Source organism: Ambystoma mexicanum, chromosome 10 (genome assembly GCF_040938575.1).
Source record: "Ambystoma mexicanum isolate Mex_15411 chromosome 10, UKY_AmexF1_1, whole genome shotgun sequence".
NCBI lineage: Eukaryota > Metazoa > Chordata > Amphibia > Caudata > Ambystomatidae > Ambystoma > Ambystoma mexicanum.
This window is the reverse complement of record NC_090932.1, coordinates 1,270,353,572-1,270,378,089: the sequence shown is the minus strand read 5'-3', so window position 1 is coordinate 1,270,378,089 and position 24,518 is coordinate 1,270,353,572. Positions and strand designations below refer to the sequence as shown.

Genomic DNA, 24,518 nt, shown 5'->3' with positions numbered 1-24,518 from the left:
TTTTTTTCTCCCTCTCTTGTGCCCTCCCAGCCCCACATACCTTCTTTTTTTTCGGTAGCGGACGCACTGGGAACGCTTCTCTTCCCAGCGTGTCCGCTCCCGATGGCCGCAATGCAAAGGGAAAACGGACTCCGTTTTGCCTTTCCCGGCGGCCATTTTCATGGTAATTATTTTTTCTCTTTTTTCTGTCCCAAAATGCCACAGCGTTTGGGGACAAACAAATGCTTTTAGTGCCCCGGTTACACAGATCTTGCAGGCTGGGGAACCAATAGCTAAATGCCCCTCACCGCGGGGGCATTACCGACTCTGGTAATGCCCCGGGGCCTTTGTTAAGGCCCTCGCTTTGCTCGGGGCATTACTGTGACTTAAGGAAAGTGGTTAGGTCTATAAATCAATGGGCCGATCTCACTCCCGACACAAAAAAGAATCTGATAAGATGCTCACGTCAGTCGTTTAGGAATTGGTCTAGAAATAGCCCTGGAAAGAGGTCCCAGGATGATGCTGAAGTAGTATTTACTATTTTAAGACATAAGAATGCTCAGGTATTCTGGAGACTTTTGAATAATACTGACCCCTCCAAATGGGGAAATAAATCAATGCTATAGCTGAAAATGATCGGGTCCAGCACTTCTCAATCTTGTATGCAAGGCCTACTGGCGTTTTATGTTCCCGTTGTTAGAATGGAGCCCAACTGCTAGGATGGAGTTTGCTCTTTTTTACTATAATAACATACTGGAGACGATCAAGAGGATCAGTTCATCCTGTGCCCCGGGTCCAAACAAACTATCGAACGTTCTGTTTAAAAATTATTCCGAAGCCTGGGTAGTAACCTTTAACATCTTGTTTGAGAGTGTGGTGAGCATGGATCAGTATCCCATCCCTTGGTCCATGGCAAATATTGTTCCTATTTATAAGAATGGTGCGAGAACCTGTCCCTATAACTACAGAGCAATTGCCCTCCTGGATGCGGACAGCAAGGTGTCCCATCTGGAGGCCTTGGCTGTAGAGGTGGGTAGATTGGGGAAATGGCAAATTGGTTTCCATGCCAATCTAAGAACCTCACTAAATGGCCTGATAGTTAAAATTGTTCAGCACTTGGTCTGGGAGGGGAAGTACGATTCAATATATATTGCCTCTAGTGACTTAACAGCAGAATTTAATGCTGTGAACCGTTAGTACCTATGGTCCAAACTGCATCAATGGGGAGTTCCCAGGGCATTATTGAGGCTAATAATTGGCTTGTGTTCACACTCCAGTATTCACATGCTGCTAAATCACTCCAGAGACTCGGTAAGACTCCAGAGGCTCATGGATGCGTTTGCAGCATAGATGAATAAGCATGCCCTCTAACTCAATACCTCAAAGACCAAAATACTGCAATGCTCAAGGGGCCAGAAGAAAACCACCTCGATGGCATGTGGGCCGTGAACAGGTGGCGAAGGTTGAGTCCCTGATCTATTTGGATTTCTATCTGCAGGCAAGACCTGACCAGATAAGGCTAAAAGAGTGGCTCAGGGGTCGAACTTCTCTACTGGTGAATCAATTGCAGAGGGTTGATGTGTGCTATGGTGAATACACCTTAAAACCGTGCTTAAAATACTACAAAGGGAAAATTGTCCCTAAAATCCTGTATCTTAATGATATATATCCCCTATCATTATTGGAAGTGCTGCCTACCTTGGAAGCTATGGTTTGGCGTAGAGTCCTGCATGTGCCCAACTCTATCCCAATCTTTTCAATTCGATATGAGTTACTTCCCTTACTACGAGGGCACAGTGGTAGATTTCCTTAGCCCACCAGTTGGTTTCCTATTTGAGGATTTGAAAATTATCCTCAAATCAGCTATCTATAAGTGGTTGAATGAAGTGTTCAACTAGAGCAGTGCTTGTTTATTGGAGGTTTGCAGCTCAATGGTCGAGTTAAGAGACAACCCCTGTAAAGTCAAGAAACTCTTGTTTGAATTTGATTGGATCTGTACACTGGAGAAAATTCATGCATACCCCTCCCTGTCCTACCTACAGGGTGGCCATAAGAAATTAGGAACAATGGCACCCTTTCTGCCAATTTATCCAGCTAAGTTTGTAAGGTTGGCTTTTTTGCACTTTCATTGGAATTATTACCCAACAAAACAGATAAGGATTAGATTTGGCCACCTGGAAGCAAATCAAAAGGGATGTCGCTTTTGTAAGGATGAGTTGGAGTGTGAAACCCTCAAACACCTACTAATAATTTGCCCTACGGTTCAGGGTTTAAGGTGGGATTATCTAAACACATGTTTGTCATCCTTTGAAGTGGGGAGACAGAACAGGTATGGTCTGCCTGTCTATCAGGTGCCTTCCTGGTTGCTGCTCTTTTCCCCCACTTAGCAAGCCCGCCCACCTTGAGCCTTCCTGGTTGCCGCTCTTTTCCCCTACTTAAGGAGCCCTCCAGCCTCTTTTGTTTTGCAGATGAGGAGCAGGTGCCAGTGGATCTTGGTCACCTGGCCTAAGCCCCGCCCACTGGTGCCTTCCTGGTTGCCGCTCTTTTCCCCCACTTAGCAAGCCCGTCCACCTGGTGCCTTCCTGGTTGCCGCTCTTTTTCCCTTCTTAAGGAGCTCTCCAGCCTCTTTTCCTTTGCAGATGGGGAGCAGGTGCCAGTGGATCTTGGTCACCTGGTCTAAGCCCTGCCCACCTTCTTAGCACTGCCTCTCCCTTCCTGCTCTTAGCGCTTAGATCAAGGGCGTCTCTCTTCTGGGGGTGTCTGAAGCGAGGGGCAGACAAAGAAAAGGGCAATTCCTGTTTGGACCTGTTTGGACCAGGAGGATCCAGGGCCCGAACCCCTGTTCAGGCAGCAGATAAGCATCCACCAACATGTGTTTACTTGCTCTGTCCCGACAGGCCATCCCCACCCCTTTGGTCCCCCTGTGATGTTCCCCTGCGCCCCGACCCCTTCTCGCACACAGGTGTTGCCTGGTTTGCTTTTTTCTTCCACCCTGCTCTTCCCCCTCCAGCCTACTTCTGCAGGAGTGTGTCCTGATACATTCTGGTTTCACCATCACTGTCTTGTGGCCAATGCTGTGTTTGACTTTTATGGACTTCATTGATTCACGGTGTGTCACCCTTTCTCATGGTGGCCCTGAATCATGCTGTTCCCATCTTCATCTTGTATCCAGGCTTGCAACATTATGTGTTACTACTCACTTATGATGCAATTGTATTTGCTCTCCCCTCTTGCTTCTTTACTCTTTTCGACTGCTTACTCCCTTGTTCTCTCCTCCTCTCCCTTTCTCCCTTTTCCTATCTCCTCCCATCTTTCCCTTACTTTCTTCTATGCACTTACTCTATCAGAATTGTCCCTGCACCTAGTATGATAGCAACCTCATCTGTCTCCTTCCCCCTCCCCTTACTTGTTTTTTTTCCTCCCCCGCCCCATGCAGCACTATCTGAAATGTTGTCAGGCCTAGTACAGTAGTCGCTTGTTTTGTTCCTTCCCTCCCTCACCTTTTGTTTTCTCCGGCTCTACCAGTAATGTTGTCAGGCCTAGTACGCAGGTCGCCTGTCTGTTTGCAATTCCTTCCCACTCTCCCCCTCCCTTCCTTAACTTTGTCTTAGTTCTTGCACTATCTGAAATGTCGCCAGGCCGAGTACGATAGTTAATTTCACATCCTTACTGTTTATGGCCTGTAAGAATGCGATTGTATTTTGCCTTGTCCCCTCCCTTGCTTTGAAGCGCTTTGAAACATATTGTGTATAGGCGCTATATAAATAAACTATCATTCATATCGGGTACAACGCCCACGGTTATAGCCATCACCAGCTTCTTAAAAGCATTACCAACATGACCAAGTCTTTTTTTTTTTATTCAGGGTTTTTTTGTAAGTGTTTATGGTGCGGCTACACAATCAATCAGACACTTCAATGTTAAAGCTTGGAAAGTATGAGGTCAAGACAGCAAAGTCAGCGACCCAGCATAGAAACAATTACATTTTTTAGTAATGACGAGTGTGGAATTTCTCTGAGTCTCTCACGGTGTAAACTTTTTTATATTCTGCAAAGAATGCTTTTCTAGTTAATATTCCATTATTTATTTATTTATTTTTATGGGCTCACTGCCACCCTTATAGCCGTCCTAAACATTAGTTTACAAAAAAAAAGCCAAAGTCTTTGCACGAAATAAACCCTGACTGTACTCGTTCAAGTCAAATTCTTGAAAGGCCAGGAATAAAATTCTTTTTGGGATACAGCATATATGCACGCACACAATGTAGTGTTTTAGTTTCATAGCACTGATAAAGTTGATGAAATATTTTTAGTGTGTGAAATAATCAGATTGTATTCAAATGCATGCAATCTGAAGTGAGTATCTGCCAAAGATCACACATGTTGCGCAAATGGCATAGTCAAGATTTATTCCCACAAAACACTGGAATGGTGGATTTGGTAAAGGGTGGCAGGTAACAGGGTGTTATGCCAAGCTTGAGATGCTTGGTGATGTGTAAAAGCTGACTTCTTTTAAGTTTTCATGATTGTACCAGTTCATGTTTTAGATTGTGCTGGATTTGTTTTGTACTTCCCAGTAGGCGCTACAATTTATTTTATTCAGCGCGCATACTGGCACAAAATAAAACAAAATGTTTCCATTCTCTGACTGCAAGGGAAGCACAGAGTGTTGGCCCACATCTTTTAAAGCAGTGCTTTGTTAATTATATGCTAGCAATTTAAAATACGGTTCTAACTTTTGCAGTGTTTTATACAATATTGACATGCCCCAAGTTGCGGTGGATTTGAGTATGTGTTAAAGATCACACATGTTGTGCAAACGACATAGCCAAGATTTATTTATGCACAACACGCTGGAAAGGTAGATTTTTAAGGGTGGCAAGTACCAGGCTGTTATACCGGGTTTAAGGTGTTTTGTGATGTGTTATGTATTAATGGAAGACTGTTTCTGTGTAAAAAATGGCCTATTCTGAATCCATATTCTTCTTATTCAGAGCCAGGATGTCTTCCAACCACTGACTGGATGTTGCAGCAGGCAGATTCTGAAAAAACGACCTGTGCCAACCGACAAGCATCACCTGTTGGATTTATGGAAATGTGTGCGGCCGATGGAACACGCCCGGGGTCCGAGGATGGGGGTGCACGTTTTTGCCAGATAACCAAGGGCTGATGGATTGGTGGCACCAATGCGGCAGAGGTGTTCTTCAGATTTGGCAATGAGCACAGGTGGCTTTTATGATTCCACAATGTGACTAGTTAATCAGTGTCCTGGAAATGTATCGGCTTATGGATGCAGGCCCAAGGAACCTCCACGGATCTCGCTGCTTTGTTGTCACAAGTGGTTATACATTTGGTACAGCGCGGCTACCAAGGCTCAATCAAGGAATGCTATAGGTAACTGTATTGAGTCCCCAGCCGAGCTGCAGCGTGTGACAGAGGCCACAACAGTTTTTAAGTGTGAAGCATTGTCTTGCATGTCTCAACCCCCTTACTATTTCACAGCGCTCCTGCCGTCTCTACCTTTAAATCATCTAGGTCACACAGGTGATGCACCCATCCTAGCTGAGTGTCTGAGAGTTGGCTGTTTGAATCTGCATGTTTATTTTTCTTTGCATTAAAACCTTTTCTCTCTGCATTGACCTGATTGTGTATAATCTTTTTTTTCCTTTCTGTATTAAATATGTCTTTTTATATACATAAATATTTTTTCAAAAACATAAAATGGTCTGGCTCATTATTACGTGTTCCTATTTATCATGTATAATAACACTGAGCGCTTGTTGATTTTTTAAAAAGTTATTTTATTCAGACTTGTAATGCTAGGATGTGGTGGAGACCAGCAATCCGATATGGGCTAAAGAAACAGTTTCTATGTTTTTAATCACACGTTGTAAGTTAAAACACAGAGTAGAACTCTGTCGTTGCTCCAGATGCAGCCCTTTTATTATTTTCACAGATTATGCTACAAGCTCTTAACAACCTTCCATATCCATATTAAGTTTATATCAAATCATATCAAAAGGGGGCGTGACTAAGACCAGAGGGAGCATGTCCACCTGTCAAAATGTTGATGGAGACAAAAGGGGGATCCTTCTACTACTTATCTGTCTTTGTGAAAGGCTACATAACCCTTCTGTCCCAGTGCGACTGCCATCTTTTTGTTGGGATGATTTTAGAGAGGACTGGACAACTCCATCTCTGTAAGGCTATAGGAACTATTGATTATCACTGCAGCCTTTGATGTCTTCAAGTAGCAGCATCTTTACACCATTAAAACTCAAGATAACTTTCTTATCTGCTTCTGATTCTTATACCCGTTTGTTCATCTTTAAACCTTCTTCCACCTATAGTCTGTCCCTCTACATCTGCACAGTATATTGAGCTTTCAAGCCTCCCTATCAACTTCCCCCTTCACACATCTTCTGCCCCTCACACTTACTAATCTCTAGCCTTAAATATACCTTCTTTTTTTCGTACTTCCAAGATACTGCAACTTTATTAATGATCACTTTAGTGTTTTACCATGTTGATTACTCCTGGACTATCTAGTCCTACATGGTTTTATTATCTAAATACTGAAAGCCAATATTTTCATCACCAAAAATTCACCACTGTATCTTTCATAGTGCCTCCTGTTTTTAGTTGCCCTGGTTCCCTCTTATTGTCCCCGCCTGTAAACCCTCCTGAAACATTGGCCCCCACCCCTCCACACAATTCCCTATGCCACTCCTTTCAGGCACGCAAAATTCCCTTCGACAACCCCTCCATGAATGTCTGCGTAGAAAAACATTGGCTATGAATTCTATCGTGATATGACCACTGATTATTATCTGTTCATCTTGGTGTTTCATTTTGTATCAAAAAAGCAATTAATTTCTACTTTATCTATGGCATTCACCTTCTGTTAAGATCTAGAGTCTGTGCTTCTATAACACTATCTCTTATTTATCTCTGCTAGTTAACATTTAATTTGTGTTTTAGCTATCAATTTCTCAGTGTATTTTCAAATGGTTGGCCCCAACTCTGGCCATATCTGCTCTCCTCCCCTACACTTCCCGTCAACCCTCTGTGCTCTGCCATGTAAGTATGCCTGGTTTCTTCTTTTTCAGCTTCACTCAATAATCTTTTCACTTGTTCCTCTTTAACACCCAAAGTGCTGAATGATTTAGCCATGCCTGTGTTACTCCTTTACTAAAACCTTTTCATATTCTGCAGAAACCTCATCTACTCTACGTTGCTTTTGTCTTTGACTTGTATGTTGGTTGTTCTCACATTCTGAAATGGCGCCACATATCATGCAAAGTAAAGTGCTATTACCCTCTCCATTCCTCTATCGCCTCTTCTGACCCTCTGTTTTACGGCCCCCCATCCTCCTTTACATATTTCTTCTCTTCTGACATCATTCCTACCTCATTGGCAGGCTCTGGAAATTGGTCTTCAACCCGTTTGTGCAGCTGCTTGAAGGCCACTCTCATGATCGGAGGGCACTGCTCAACAGAGCCTATGATGGTGTCCATGATGTCGCTCAGATATCCCTTCAGGAATTCCAGGCTGCTCTCCCGTATGTGATTCTCTGAGAGGGAACTCTTAAACGAGATCCTCCTGGCAATTGAGACAGAATAAAGATTTTTTACAAAGCAAGCAACATATCCAAAATTAAAAATACTAACCTGCCTGGGCTGTGTTCCTACCTTCCTTCAAACACAACCACTGTTTCTAGGTTTTGAGATATTCAGAAGTATTTATGTTATCTATATTATTGCACCAAATCAAACAATCATCTCAAACCTTGATATAATGACTTATGGAGACATGCTCCTGCTTACTCCATCAAATAAGGCAACCATTTTAGCCTATGAGGTTGTCAACTACTCTGGGAATTATTCTTCTCATGGCATCAGAGGCGTGATCCTTCTTACTCCATCAAACAAAGCAAACCTTTTAGCCGATGAGGTTGTCACCTTATGATTCTACTTATGGCATCAAAGTAACCATGGTTTCCCAGAATGGGGACCTTCTTTTGGCGTGATCCTTCACATTCCAAGGAATCTGCATGGTCCTCGCAATAGATAGCAGCACTGGTATCCCTGCTTCCCTGCCCTGCCAGTTTCAGCTCTGGGTAGATAATGATGTGTTAGCCAGGTAGAACATTAGATGTGCAAATGTGGGAAAGCACATGCAAATACTCTCTCCACTTCTCTCTCTCTTGGATGGATGCCTTTACAAAACAGTGGCAATAAAAATAAACCAAAGTCAATCCTTATTTCTTTTCAGGTAGGCTCATGCTTGTCTGATAGCTCAATTTCTTCCCACTTGTTCTAATTATTGAGGACAGCAATGTCTTTATATTTATTATTTATATTTATTATTGTATATACTAGAACACAAACAAAACACACATTGCAACATAGCACAATACAAATAACTGAAATACAATCAACAAAATACAAACATCATTCCAAATGAAACAGAAAGAAATATAGTTCAAACCAAAAAGTAAGCAAAATTAAAGAATGCCAATTCAGGATGGCTAGAATTAGAATAGAATAGCCAGAATAAAATGTTCACCTCAACAGAAACAATGGAGTTAAATAATGTAACACCGTCAAGCATAATGAAAAGCCTTCCCTCTTATGTTGACGGTCTAAAGTACTCATTTCCTTCAAGTTAAGGCAAAGAAATGTGACCCCCAAAGCGAAAGAGAGTTAAAAGGAGGCATCTCAGATGCCCAAATTCTCTCCCCATTTGCTGTATAATGCACTGACTGGTCTTTAAGGACCCTCCTGTGTATTATTTTAAATTGTACAGTAGCTAACATAGGTGACAAGATGCTCAATGAACTTCATTACAACCGTTCATAAGTTAGAAAGATATATGTACGCAGGGAAATTGGGGTTTCGAGGCTAGGGGCGGTCCCTACACCGTTTCCTGAACCTTGAAGTGAGTCCACACCTCCCCAGCCCAGGCTCCTTGTTGCAACACAATGTTTTCACAAGATTCATTTACTACATCCAGGGTACCCCTGTCTAGGTCTCTCCCTCACCCTAGCAAGACCGCAAGGCCAAAGCATTAACCGGCTCACTCCCTCACAGACTTCCTAAAGACCTAAAGGGGTAGTCTAGTTGTTCTGTTGCCCTTCTCCTAATAGCTTCAGCTTCTAGCTCACTTGCCTGTCTCCTCTCTTCTCTCAACCCCCCTTCTCTCTCCACACTCTTTCTCCTGATCTTACTGTTCTCTCTCACCCCTCCTACCTCCACCCTCCAACTGATCCCTCCACTCTCCCTATGCTCTTTTGGCTGGTCTTACCCCATTTGCTATGTCTCTCTGTCTTTGTCTCTGTCTCTCTCTCTTTCCACTTTCCTGTCTCCGCATTCAACCCCCTTCTGGTATTCCCTCTCTCCAAACCCTTCACTCCCACCATCTCATCTGCCTCTCTTCTCCCCTCCTGCCTCTCAGTGGAGCCTCTCTCACACCTACCCTCAACCTCTCCCGTCAATTCTCGCTCGAAAACCCTGTTCAGTTAGTCTCTCATTCACTCCCTCACAACCCAATTGATACTACCCTCTCAGTCGCTAAACACCTCACCTTCACTCTGCTCTCACAGCACTCCAACAGGCTCTTCCCGTGCCTGCTTCATCTGCTACATCCTTCTCACTGGTCTCTTGGTCCAACTTGTCCACTTCCGACATCACCTATAAAACCTTCATCCTCCACTGAAACTGTCTGCTTTTTATAACCCTGTCTTTCCTGTTTAAGAATTGCCCCCTGCTCCCAATGACTCTCTACGTCGGCTGCCCCCCTTAGCCAATCTGTATTTGAGCTACCCTCATGGAGGCCAGGACTTCCCCTGGTCCAAAAGACCTCTAGCCCACCCCCTTTTCAGTCTCCATTTTCATGTAGCCAGTTCCTCCTCTCCTGGGTGTGTTTTTCTTCAGACACTATGGAGACCAAGCAAGAGCACACGGATTCCATCCAACGCCCACTATTTCTATAACACAAAAGGGACAGGAACCCAAGTTCTACTAAAGATTTCTTTGATTATTGCCTATTACTGACTCTATCTCACACAAAGAAAGGATAACTTGCTTTCACCCATAGTGCCTCTCCTTAGAGGACAATGATGTGCCACCTACCTAGAAAAGGGATAGGAAAGAGTAGCTAACTAGCTAAAAACCAAATCAAAGATACATCCATTTTAACCTACAAGGTGCTAGATGGGTGTATATCTCTGAGCAACTGCGCCCACACATCACATAGTGTCAGTAAACCTGCTTAAAAGATCTCCATATCAATGATACAGAGAAGAACACGCGAGGAGCTTCTTCCCACTTGTATTACTCCCCCTCATATGTTCCAATCGAAACAATGGGCCTCATTACGACCCTGGCGCTAAGTGACAAACGATGGCGGTAAATGCTTACCGCCATCGTTTTCCGCCAGGTCCGATCATGACTCCTGACCGTAAACTACGATGCCAATAGCGGCATCGTAGTTAACGCTGCCGCTAACTGCGCTAAGGGTGCGCGCACGCGACCGCCCACACCGTACTTAGCGCCATGGCGGAAAGGCACGCAAATGCCGACCCAAGCGGACATGCACCTAACGCCATCACCGAGGCCGCAAAGTACCTTACCGCCATGGTGCAAATAACGCCATCGCGAACCAACCGTAAAGGGCCAATTCAAGTGAATGCAGCTGCCACAGGTGCACAGAAACAGCACAGGTGAAGGCAATACAGACTCAGGGGAGTACAAAAAGAGCACACCCCACCCCTACCCACACCCAGTCACACTCCACAATGATGCCAATACGACTAGCAATGTTGGGGCTGGAGGACCTGATAGCAATGCATGTGCTACTACAACAGCAACAACAACAACAACAACAGGCAGCACAGAGGAGACGCAGGAGGAGAAGGAGGGCAAGGCAGGCCCAGCAAGCCCCACCAGCACAGCCAGTGCCACCACGCAGGCAGCCCCCAATCCCACGCATCAGAGCCAATCCAAACAACCTCACTGCTGAGCAGATCCACACCCTGTACCGTTTGGACCGGGACACCATCACCGCCATCGTAGACATGATACACGATGACATCGTCAGCATGATAGAAAGTCCAACCGCCATCCCCCCCCTACTGAAGGTAGTGGCTGTACTCCACTTCCTGGCCACAGGCACCTACCAGCACACAGTGGGGCACCTGCATGGCATTTCACAACCATTATTCTCACGAACACTCATCCAAGTGCTCGATGCCCTCCTCAAGCACACAGACGACCACATCTCATTACCACGGACTGCCCAGGAGATTGCAAACACCAAAGTGGGTTTCCATGCACTAGCCAGCATACCCGGTTGCATTGGTGCCATCGACTGCACCCATGTGGAATTGGTGGTTCCACGTGCCATGGAGGTACCGTACCGCAACCGGAAACAGTTCCACTCTATCAACGTGCAAATGGTCTGTGACTCCAACAAGATCATCACACATTGTTGTGCCCGATTCCCCGGATCAACCCATGATTCCATGATCCTGAGGAACTCCACAATACCACGCTACATGGAGCGACATGCAGGCCCAAGATCCTGGCTACTCGGTGAGTGCTATGTCATGGAAGTGGGCATGGGAATGACGTACCAGTGCATACTCCACCTGGCAGAAAGGGGGGGGGGGATGCATACTCCACCTGGCAGAAAGGGGGGGGGGATGATGCATACTCCACCTGGCAGAAAGGGGGGGGGGATGATGCATACTCCACTGGCCTGTGAGTAACACAGAGAACGGATACAGAGGAAGGGCACTCACAATGCACAAAACCCCTCTGCATACATAGGGTGATGGCATGCAAAACAGGCCATGGCAGCAATGAGCATATACTGGTTGCATAGTGTGAATCAATTAGTGCATGTAGAAGTGAGCCAAGGTAACAGTACCATGCCAGCCATGGTGGAACATCATGTTCCTGATCAGACAACATGACTGACACATACATTCTCGCCTACATACAGGTGATGCAGCCTACCCCCTGAAGAGGTGGCTCCTCACGCCAGTCCGGAACCCGCAGAACCAGCACGAGGAGGACTTCAACCGTGCACATACACGTACTCGTGTGGTCATAGAGCAGACATTCGGCCTCCTGAAGGCACGGTTCCGAAGCCTCAGCAGGTCTGGTGGGGCACTCCTGTATGGCCATGAGAAGGTGGCAAAGATCATCATGGCATGTGTCATGCTGCACAATATGTGCGTCAGACGGAATGTGCCCCTGCCCCCTGACGCAGAACTGCAACCACCTGACGATGAGGATGAGGAGGGTGCAGATGGGGCGCCACCACATGGAGGAGGCGATGTACAGGAGGGGCGTGCCATGCGCCAAAGTATCATCAACCACTGCTTCTAGCACACACGGCTGGTGTTCATCGCATGGAGACTGCACTTGGGGCACTGTGTGTCTCTGGGGCATGCACACTGTGGACTGTACACCAATAAAGCACACATACGCAATGAAAATGTCCACACATTTCCTTTTTTTGAAAGAAAAAAGTGTATTGGAACCATGAACTGTCGTGTCACACCCCCTCCCACCTCCCCCCTGCACACCCCAACACACCCCCTCCCACCTCCCCCCTCCCCCCTGCACACCCCAACACACCCCCTCCCACCTCCCCCCTCCCCCCTGCACACCCCAACACACCCCCTCCCACCTCCCCCCTGCACACCCCAACACACCCCAAGTAGCTGTCAACAGATGCCTGTGACAGTGTCCACAGGCCGTCACAAGCCCCCTCTCCCGGCACCCGGGGCACCCCTGGCTGTGGAGCGCAGGTTGCGTCCGGAACGGCGCACGGGGCTGCTCTGCGCAGAACTGGCAGTGGAGGATGTCCCTGGCTGCTCCTGTGCATGCACGTCCTGTCGTGTGTGGGTGAGGCCAATGACCGCACGACGCAAGGCCGCAAGTTCTGCACAGATGTCCCTGGACATGGCCTGCATGGCATCCCTCAGGGTGGCAGTGCTCTGCGCCACTTCCGCCCTTAGTGTCTCCGTGGCCTGTTCAATGCTAAACCTAGCCCCCACACATTCCGCTGCATGGTCATCCAGCATTGCGGACAGTTGATGCTGCCGTTGAGTGATGTCCTCGAGGGACGGCTGGCCGTGCTGGCCCATGGCCAGTGCAGGTGGAGTGATGGAGGGGCTGGTCCCCTCCTGTGGAGTGTGGACAGGGCATGGGGTGGAAGGCCACTCCTCTGCCTCAGTGTGCCCCTGTGTGTCGCCCACATGGGGGCTGGCGTCTGAGAAACAGGGGGAATGTAGTTGGTCAGTGGGGCTTCTGACCTCCTGCTCCATGTCCGAGTCAGAACATGCAGCTGTTGCAGCTGTCTCCCCGATGTTGCTGCTGGCCGCTGACCCCCTGCCTTCTGTGGCAGGCAATGTCGGTGGAGGTGGAGCAGCAGCTGCTGGCCTGCTGCCAACAGGGGTGCTTGCCGGTGGGACCTCCGGTATGCCTGCAGTGGGACCTGCTTGTCGTGGGGTCTGCCTCACTGCAGCTGAGGTTGAGGGTGCAGGGAGGTTGTTGGTGGACTTCGCCCTCTTCGGCGCAGGGGTCTCCTGGTCCTCTGGGTGTGATTCTGTGCCTGTGGTGGAGCAAAGGTGGGAGGGCGTTATTGATGGGTATACGGACTTTTGAATGACAATGGTTGACATTATTTTGGCCAGTGGATGAGGCAGATTTCAGGCAGTGCCATGCAGGTTGTCTCCTTTTGGTGTGGCATGTGGATGCAGGTGTGCGGGTGCCAGCAGTGTATGCAGGGTGGTGCTCGCATGTGGCTATGGGCAGTATTGATTTGTGTTGCATTTACACTCTAGGGCAACCTTGTGCTACACATGATTGGACTGCTGTGACTATGGCATGTCTTGTATGAGGCACCTACCTTCATCGCCTGATGTCGGGGCTCCCCTTTCCATCCCTCCAACGCCTTCGATGGATTCCATGCCGATGGTGGCAGCACAGATCTCCTCCCACGGTTGGAGTTTCAGGGGGGATTCTGACCCTCCACCGGTTCCCTGGGCAAGGTTGCGGTTTGCCGAGATGACGGCTCTGACCCGTATGCGCAGGTCATCCCAGCGTTTCCGGCACTGCTGTGGGGTGCGGGGTACGGTCCCCACCGCGCTGACGCGCTCAGCCACCAGGGCCCAGATGGCCTTCTTCTTCCCGATTGCTGTCCGGCTCATTTCAGGGGAGAAAACAACACCTGCGTTGTCCTGCAGGGTCTCCGCTAGCATGCAGAGTTCCTCCCGGCTGAATCGCTCCTGGCGCAGGCGGTCACAGGCCTTTTTCACGCATTTCGGCATTTTCTGGAACTTGGGTGGGTGGGTGTTTTGTCGGGACAGGTGTCAGGGTTGGGTCTGGTGTTGTTTGGTAGGATGGCGATGGATTGTGTTTTTAAAGATGGCCGACGGGCTGCTTCCCGTTCCGGCGCGATGACGCTATTTCCGGTTTGGCCTTTTACGGCCACCGTAAATTGCGGTGGCCGTAAATTACGGTGGCCGTAAATTACGGTGGCCGCTACTTACGCTGGCGGATGGGCACCTTGCTCGCTTAGCGATGGCGGTAGGGGCCTTTTCCGCCATGGCGTTATTTGCATTACCGCCATGGCGTAATGCTCGTGCGCGATGGGTCGTGATGTGGCGCTCTTTACGCCATCGTCCCACGGCGTAAACGCTCATTACGCCATGGCGTTAATGACGGGCGCTTACCGCCAGGGTCGTAATGAGGCCCAATATGTTTCTCAATAATAAAAAGGCTATTAAAAACATCTTTTGGCATGACCATTTGGCATGAGGGGATTACCAAGAAAGATCTGAGACCAAATAACCAGACAGACTCAAAAAATATGGCAAACTACTACTTTATTCCCAATAACCAATTACAATTACAATTACAATTGAATAAAGCACAGTCAACTGGCAAACATTGGATTGATGCTTGCACATGCACACACAAACTTGATTACACAGAGGTTTTACACCCCAATATGCGTCATCTATGATGTCATCCGACGTAGCAAACTGTAAAACCTATTGATGGGAGGGATTGGTTATGGGAACATATCTATTTAAAGAATGCATATGGATTAGTACTTCATTGGCTGTCTCTTATCTGTAAGACACACCCCAAACTACCTATAAATACGTATCATACTGATTGAAGCAGACAAAATAGAAGCATATTGGTCTGTACAGCATTTTATAGCAGGTTGTCCCATAGACCCACTGATTGGTTGGCATTCCCACCCAACCTTGGACTTTCAGCTTGGCTAGCAGCACATAGGCAAAACAAAACCAGGTGCTTGAGTCATGCCAGATTACTCCCTATTTCCCAATTAGTCCATCATCCCTCAACAGTGTGGCCATGAGCCAAATTTCCCTGTTTGTAGTTGACCTTGTAGCCTGCTCTCCATTCTGGGATATTGAAGGGAGTGTAAACACATCACTATCTACATCCACAACTTAATGAATAGCAATTGTTTTTTACTTCTGGATCACGTGTGAGGAGACCGCAAATATGTCCATTCCGACCTATTTACTGCTTTTTGATTTAATTATGCTGGGTGTCATTACTCCTCTCGGCCTCTAGAGACTTGGTCACTCCATCTTGTAGGAGCCTTATTCATTGTTAATTGTCCAATACTTTAGCTCTTGCTAATGTTTTCTTCTTATTTAATCTAAGAGAAATATGTCTCATGTCCATGGTTTATCCATTTGCCTCCTTTTGGGCTTTGCAGCTATTCCTTGAAATAGCATCCTTGATCCCAGGCCAACATAGACTCCTCTTCATTTTGCACACAAAGCTAATTCTCCAATATCTCTTGATTTTGCAGCCCTGGCCTGTTTCTGGTGTAGCTGAATTGAATCTTTGCACGAGCCGGCGTCCATGCCACATTATATTTTCCTCTATTGCATGCTTCTACGTGTCTCATCTACCGTGCTTTGCTGCATATTTACACTTATTGGTCAACAAGTTACTTCATTCTTCTTTGTATATATGATTACTTTATCAATTCATACATGCTTCTCTCATCACTTCAGTTACATTGTTAGTCTTCAGTATTATCATATAATTTCAGTATGTACTTGTATAGATTCTTTATGACATCACTCGGCCCACGTCACATTTCACACAGCACTACCTGATATCCAGTGGTGCGTGCTGACATCCCTCCACATGACATCCTTCCACTCCTTCAGTGTGAGAATACATTTGATACGGCTGTCTGAGTGCATATCGTCTCTCATACACTTGATGCGGTATAGGCATACCGCATGGAGTCCCTTATAGGGCCCTTCTTCTGCTGTTCCAGTATGATGGCGGGAAGGGGGCGGGAGTTACAGATAATACGTCCACCTGCTACTCTACAAGGGGATCTCAAACAAATAGAATAGATAGATAACCCAATTTAGAAGTAGAGTGATGGGAGTTTTGGTAATTTTCATTTCCATCCCCTTCTTCTAATATCAAAGAGAAAAGACATGTCATAAAGAAGGGTATTATTACAGGTGATAGTGTACGGAAGGTTGCAGAACAGAGTCACTGCCAAATACCCCATATTGCTTCATGCATTCAATAGACAGGTTGGCAGGTATGCATTCAAATGAATACTCTTGAAGCAGAGCACATAAACGTAAACTAATACTATTTAGGGACAGTGTTCATGCTTGAGAAAATTGCAGGAGCATAGTGAACCACACTGAGTGAACCACAACACGAAATCACTATCTGATGTACACGTCAGAACAACATCGGATTGAACGTCAGGTAGAAGAGTGCTAGTGATAAAACTTAGGAAGTATATACGAAAAGCGTAAATTATGTCTTTTTATTGTACAAGTCCATATGAGCATTAGTCATCTAGGATGGATCAAAGTTGGAACGTTTGTGAATGCAAGATAATGTTGACTTCCACAGACTTAACCAGCTCCCCAGGGTCAACATTGCCCTGCCCCAATATGCTCACCATATTTTAAGGGTATCCAATGATAAAGTCGACTGGAATAAGGTTGACAGGGGGACGACACTTCCGCAAATTTGCAATCCCATGAACATCAAGAACTTTCCTCAAATATTCTAGGACTGGATATGGAATAGTAGTTAATACCCATCCTAGAATATGCGGGGGAAGGCTCTTAAGGGTGCAGGGGAGAAAATCACCTACCTGGCGACATTTTCCCAGGGGACATTGTCACATAGAACCATTTTAAGTACCTAGTGTATAGTTTGTGTGTATTGATGACTTTAAGTGGGCTGAACCAGTTAATTGACGAGATTATAATTAAAGGATAGCGTCAGTGATATTGAGTCTTACCTTGGGAAAGAATATTTTGAACAGACCCAAAATTCAGATTTATTACTAATAAAGATCAGAGTAAAAATATCCCTTTGAAAGTGTCATCATTAAATGGTGGAAATAGAAAATAAATACATGAGTGCATCAGAGACAGGGCTCCAGCACTCTTGATTGCGTTCTCCCGGCAAGTGTTCTGACTTTCTTTCCCACCAATGCTGTGGCTGATGGACGCACCCGGGCACATAAATCCCTGAGAACGGTTCAGCAATGTGCATTGTTGATTTCGACCTCCATTTAATGACAAGCCAACACCTTGTCATGAAATGATAAACAGCATCTTGCGCAACTCGATCAGCCCTGTATTTGAGAAATGTGTCTTCCCTCTACCATAAAAACCTACATTTAAAGATGTGTAAAGAGGTACTACAAATGGATTTGAAATATTTATCAGCGAATGTTTCAGCAGTTATTGGATTTGTGAAGCAGAATTACATTCACAAGTAAAGGCATGCAAAGCCTTTAGATACTTTCAGTACTGAACTTCTTTTAACAAGAACAACATTATCACTTCATTTAGTAATCACGAGTGCATGATCTGTAACGTGTTTCATCAAAGAGAATTTGAGTGCTAACAGAAACGTGCTTCATTTATTTAGGGGATTCCGACTTGCATCGATGTTTCAGTAAATCCAGACTTAAAAAAGCTCATACATTTCCTCACAAACTGGGAGATAATCATTTGTGATTTTCATTAGATGCTGATGGAATGATACTAATCGATAGAACAGCCATAGGTCTACAGCAAACTTTGGTGGCCCTGGAATCTTTTGTCATAAAGAATTCAATTATTATATCCATCAAAACAAAAATGAAGATATTCTCAAATTAAAAAAACGGACAGAAGCCCAACTATTTCACCTGAGCTGTTTACAATCAGCCATTGGCGGTTGTAAGGAAAACAAAATACTTGCGTTAGAGATATTCTATAATTGGAAATTACTAGCACAAAGAGAAGAAAAAGCCTGGGGGTTTACCTCTGATGTCTTCACAGAAAATTGGGTGTTTTTTCTCTTGTTTTTATTATAACCTTATATTAACAAAAATGTATCCCCACTGAATCTTAGTGTTTGAAAGTCCTGACCTCACCTATGGACGTCCTCTAGATATATAAGCAAAGGTAAATTGTGACCGTCAGTTTTGAGTTTACCTAGGAACACCTCCATGCCCCTCATCATTAAAATCAGAAGAGCCATTTGTTACGTTAAAATCTTATATGCACAAAAAGGGGATATCAAATTTATATTAAAAGCTACCCAAAAATCGAATTCTAGTCAGCTAACTTTCTATAGGGAGCTTAATGAGTTCTTCTTTAAAACAATCAATTTTGCTTATAATTCTACCTGGTCATTAGAGGTAAATCTGAAAAACCTTAAGAAATAAAACTATCGCATGGGAGCTAATGAACAACTGGATGTTGATTCAAAACAATCCAAGGTTACATGATTTTAAACGTGTTCCTGTAAGGTAAGGTTCCACATAAAAATATGAAAGATATTTCCCCCGGGATACCACTGTGTTGCATTTTTTTTAAATATAGGTTATCCTTATCAGAGACTTCAGAGATTATTGGACCCCGAATAGGGATGCCTAGGCCACAATAGGTGTGTCATCTTTGCAAGTCTACACATGAGTTGTAAACTCTAAAACAACTTTTCCTTTCTTGTTCCGCAGTCTCTAAGGACAGATGTTTATATTTTAAGACATTTGGATATGATGAACGTTTTATTGCGACTGATTCCTTTCGGGATCGGAATACCTGGTTATCAACTGATCTTAATATGGACAATAGCCCGTTTCTGTCTTCCCAGACTTAATTATGAATTATTAAGAATTGTCTTTAGGAACTGTGCCTTGTTGGAATGTTTTTATCCTTTTCATATAAAACATTTTTAAATGATTATCTATTGTAACTTATGTATACATCTGTGTTTTTCTATTTTGAAGAGTGTATAAGGTTTAATTTTAACCCAACCACATGACACTAATAATAATATTAATATTAACAAAAAATAAATAAGACATTAGAAATGTGATGCATAGTAGGTGTTGAGCCTGTGTTCATAATTGTGAATGCTTTGGGTAGGTGAATAAAATATATCTACGGTTATTGAAGCAGCACCAATGCCCCTTCTGCTAAAAAAAAGTATTTGGGTTGTTTTACCCAACAATTGTGGCGGAATGGACTGTAGTCGAGCTTATTGCAAATCAGTTTTCACTTCGGCAAAACAACCAAAATTTGTCCATAGACGAATCCGCCCACGCCCTACTTACCTTTTTGCTGCCCGCCGCTGCTGCTTCTCCTGTACCCCTCCGGGGTTGAATCTGACAGAGCAGGGTCCCCTTTTCTTTGTTCGTCCATTGTCAGGGAACTAGGGGACATCCATGTCATTTCATCGAGGGATGTTTTTTGCTGGCTTTTTTACAGCAGAATTTTTCACGAAAAAACTCATCGAATGTTTTATTTTTTATTTTTGGGGGGGTCCCTACCCAAACCCCCATCCCCTTTAATTTTTTCAGCAAAAAAATCACGGTAAAAAACACAGTGAAAAAACATCCCGCGATGAAAGGACGTTGTACCCATCCCCGCACACCCCGGAACATGGGTGCGGGGCACACCCCCGCTCCTCATGTTCAGTATTTTTGGGCTTCATTTTTTTAATACAGGCAAATTCGGCCAAATGGTCCATACGAAAAAAAAATTATGAACATTTTGGGTGTTTCCCTAAAAAAAATGCAAAAAAACTTAGGATTTCACGTAAATAAATATAGCACATTTCTCTAAGCATGCAGCATTCTTTTAATATTTTGATAAACAAAAGATGAAGGCTTTTGCATCAGCAATTAATACAATGAGGTGATAAAACAAGGGTGACAACCCTTCAGTACCACCACGCTGCCCAAGTTAATGGCCTGACCCAAGCATTAATGTGGGCATTACCCCAGCGTAATATCGCCATTAACAACCATGATTCAAATTCGTGGGTGCTAAAGCCTATTTTGCGGAAAGAAAACATGCCTTCGAAATCCATGACCCCACTCACCTTGATTGTATGGTTGTAGACCATTTACAGTGTTGGCTACACGAAAATAAGCAACCCAGAAAGCACATTGGCGATATGAAGAGCAGCGTTACAGATCCCAATTTCCTTCTTTAAAAAAAGCGTTCAGTAGCCACATTTTTCAAATTTAGGAGCAGGCATGGAACAACAGCAATTGTGGTCTGTAAGCAGGACGTGCAGATCTCAAACTGCTCTAAATGCTGGCAGTGTATCGGCTACTAAAGGCTGTATTCGAAGTAGCCCTATTGCCTTGTATAGGGTGCTTATGAGGGATATTATTGGTCGTTATTAAGCAATAAGCCCCGAGCAGGGGGGGCATTACCACTTCAGGTAATGCCCCGGGGCCCATAGTTACAGGCCCGAGCGAAGCAAGCCAGTACCTCACCTTCCCCACCCTATTCCCCTCACCGGTGACATGGCCCTGGACCCACCACCCCCACCAATGGCATGGACCTGCTCTCCCATATCCCCCACATCCACCAAACTGCATGGCCCTGGAACCCCTATTCCCTCCCACCCCCACTGACGACATGGCCCCAGTCCCCACCCTATTCCACTCACCAATGACATGGCCCTGGACCCCCCCTAAAACCACCACCCACACCAAAACAGCATGGCCCTGGTCCCCCCTATTCCCTCCCAGCCCCAACCAAACACTATGCCCCATGACCCTACCCCCAACCAAACAGTATGCCCCATGAATCCCACCCCTACCAAGCACTATGCCCCATGACCCCAACCAAACACTATGCCCCATGACCCCCACCCCAACCGAACACTATGCCCCATGACCCCCACCCCAACAAAACACTATGCCCCATGATCCCCACCCCCAACCAAACACTATGCCCGTAGGACCCCACCCCCAACCAAACACTATGACTCATGACCCGCACCCCTAACCAAACACTATGCCCCATGACCCCCACCACCAACTAAACACTATGTCCCATGACCCCACCCCCAACCAAACACTATGCCCTGGGTCCCTAACCCCTCCAATCAAACACTATGCCCCATGACCCCCACACTTACCAACCACTATGTCCCATGACCCCCACCCCCTACCAAACATTGTGCCCCATGACCCCCACCCTGCAACCAAACACTATGCCGCATGACCCCCAAACTCCCAAAAACACTATGCCTGATGACCCCCACCACCAACTAAACACTATGCTCCATGACCCCCACCCCCACCAAACAATATTCCCCATTACCCCCACCCTACCAAACACTAAGCCCCATGACCCCCACCCCCAAACAAACACTATGCCCTGTGACCCCCAGCCTCACCCCAAACACTATGCTCCATGACCCCACCAAACACTTTGCCACACGAGCCTCACCCCAACAAACACCATGCCCTATGACCCCCACCCCCAACCAAACACTATGCCCCATGAGCCCCATCCCCCAAACAAACACTATGCCCCATGACGCCCATCCTGCAACCAAATACTATGCCCCATGACCCCCACCCCCAATCAATCACTATACCACATGACGCCTACCCAAATCAATCAAACACTATGCCCCATGACCCCCACTAAACACTATGCCTCATGACCCCAACTGAACACTATGTGCCCTGACCCCCACCCCAACCAAACACCATGCCCCATAAGCCCTACCCCATCAAACACTATGCTGCATGACCCCATCCCACCGAACGCTATGCCCCATGACCCCGTCCCCTAACCAAACACTATGCCCCATGACCCCCACCCCCAACCGAACACTATGCCATATGACCCCCACCACCAACTAAACACTATGTCCCATGACCCCACCCCCAACCAAACACTATGCCTTGGGTCCCTCACCCCTCCAATCAAACACTATGCCCCATGCTCCCCACCCCACCAAACACTATGTCCCATGACCCCCACGCCCTACCAAACATTGTGCCCCATGATCCCCACCCTGCAACCAAACACTATGCCGCATGACCCCCAACCCCCCCAAAAACACTATGCCTGATGACCCCCACAACCAACTAAACACTATGCCCCATGACCCCCACCCCACCAAAGAATATTCCCCATGACCCCCACCCTACCAAACACTAAGCCCCATGACCCCCAACCCCCAAACACACACTATGCCCTGTGACCCCAGCCCCCACCCAAACACTATGCTCCATGACCCCACCAAACACTTTGCCACATAAGCCTCACCCCAACAACACCATGCCCTATGCACACCACCCCCAACCAAGAACTATGCCCCATGAGCCCCATCCCCCAAACAAACACTATGCCCCATGACGGCCATCCTGCAACCAAACACTATGCCCCATGACCCCCACCCCCAACCAATCACTATACCACATGAGCCCTACCCAAATCAAACACTATGCCCCATGACCCCCAGCCCCACTAAACACTATGCATCACGAGCCCAATCAAACACTATGCTCCCTGACCCCCACCCCAACCAAACACTATGCCCCATAACCCCTACCCCACCAAACACTATGCTGCATGACCCCATCCCACCAAACGCTATGCCCCATGACCCCCACCCCCAATCACACTATGCCCCATGACCCCCACCCCAACCAAACACTATGCCCCATGACCCCCACCCTGCATCCAAACACTATGCCCCATGACCCCCACCCTGCAACCAAACACTATGCCTCATGACCCCCATATACAATGCCCCAAGACCCCCACCACACCAGACACTATGCCCCATGAACCCTACCCCAACCAAACACTATGCCCCATGATCCCCACCCCACCAAACACTTTGCCCCATGACCCCCACCGTGCATCCAAACACTATGCCCTATGATTCCCACCCCCAACCAAACACTATGCAAAACAACATGCCATCCCCATGACCCTCAACTGAAACAAAAAGCTGTCTCCATGACCCCCCAACAAAAGGCCACCCCGTGATCCCCACGCCCTCAAAAAGCACCATCCCCATGATCCCCTAAAACCCCAACAAAATGGCATCACCATAACCCTCCCACCCCCCAACAAAACGCCATCCCCAGGACCCCATCCCCAACACAAAGCCATCCCCATGACCCCCCCCACTGCCCCAAAACAAATGCCATCCCCATCAACCCCACTCCTCCAACTAGAATGCACGTACCTGGGGAACAGGTGGGCGAGCTGGAGGAAGAGCGAGCTTTAAGACAGGCTGGCTGGCAAGGTTGTGTGTGGGTAGGCCTCCTCTGAACTTGTACTGCAGCTGGCGTTGCAAGGCTGAAATGCCTTCCGGCAAACAAGCCTTTAGCCATGCCAGCCGCACTGCTTGCCCTCCATTGGTGCAGCACAAGCACTACGTGACTCGTAAGAGCCACGTAGGGCATGCACTGAACCAATAGAGGGTCAGTATTTTTCCTGACCCGGCAAGGCAAACAAAGACTTTCCTAATGGAGGGCAGCCGTTGTTGCTTGCCAGCCGCCCTTCATTAGGAAAGTGTTTGACCCTGGCGGGCCGGAAAAAACAATGTACTGCGCCGCACTTGGCCCACAGGCCTTATTTTGTGCACCCGTCATGTAAGGAGTCGATGTGAAGAAAATGGTGCTAGTAGGGCACGGAGGGGAGTAGTAGTGGGAGGAGAAGAGTAGTGGTGGGAGGAGGAGAGTAGTAGTGGGAAGGATGGGAGCAGCAGTAGGGGAGTTGAGGAATAGTGAAGTGGTGTGAGAGAAGAAGTTACATTAAAGGATGTGGTGAGAGGTAGGAAGAGCAAAACAGCAGAGGAACAGTGGATTGAAGGGAGGAGCAAGAGGATGGGTGGGTAGAAAGAGTAGAAGGGAAGTGGTAAGCGTGGATGTGAGTGAATTTTAGTTGAATCCAAATGAGTGAGTGCAAGGCACTATCCCCAATGACCTATTAGAGCACACACTTGGTATAGGTAGGGACAGTTAGGAACTCTGTGAATGAATCTAGCTAGCTTGCATCATAGGGAGACATTTCTAGCTAAAGACAACACATCTGAGAGTAGGGGTTACTGTTCAGTAGCACTAACCAGGTTTTCAAGGGTTTGGGTGAGAGAAGAATCCTACTGGAGAGAGAGGGATGGTTCTAAGGCCACCACAAATAAAATGACAGGCTCTTAA

The 24,518-nt window shown here is 46.6% G+C and overlaps 1 protein-coding gene across 2 annotated transcripts in view; it reads right to left on the bottom strand.

Annotated features, from left to right (window-relative positions):
- RASAL1 (RAS protein activator like 1) overlaps nucleotides 1-24,518 on the bottom strand; it is a 1,443,380-nt gene that overhangs the window by 323,819 nt on the left and 1,095,043 nt on the right. For both annotated transcript variants that reach the window (XM_069619245.1, XM_069619246.1), the window contains one exon: nucleotides 7,388-7,580. In XM_069619245.1, coding sequence (XP_069475346.1) covers nucleotides 7,388-7,580 — 193 coding nt within the window. The remainder of the gene's footprint in view (nucleotides 1-7,387; nucleotides 7,581-24,518) is intronic.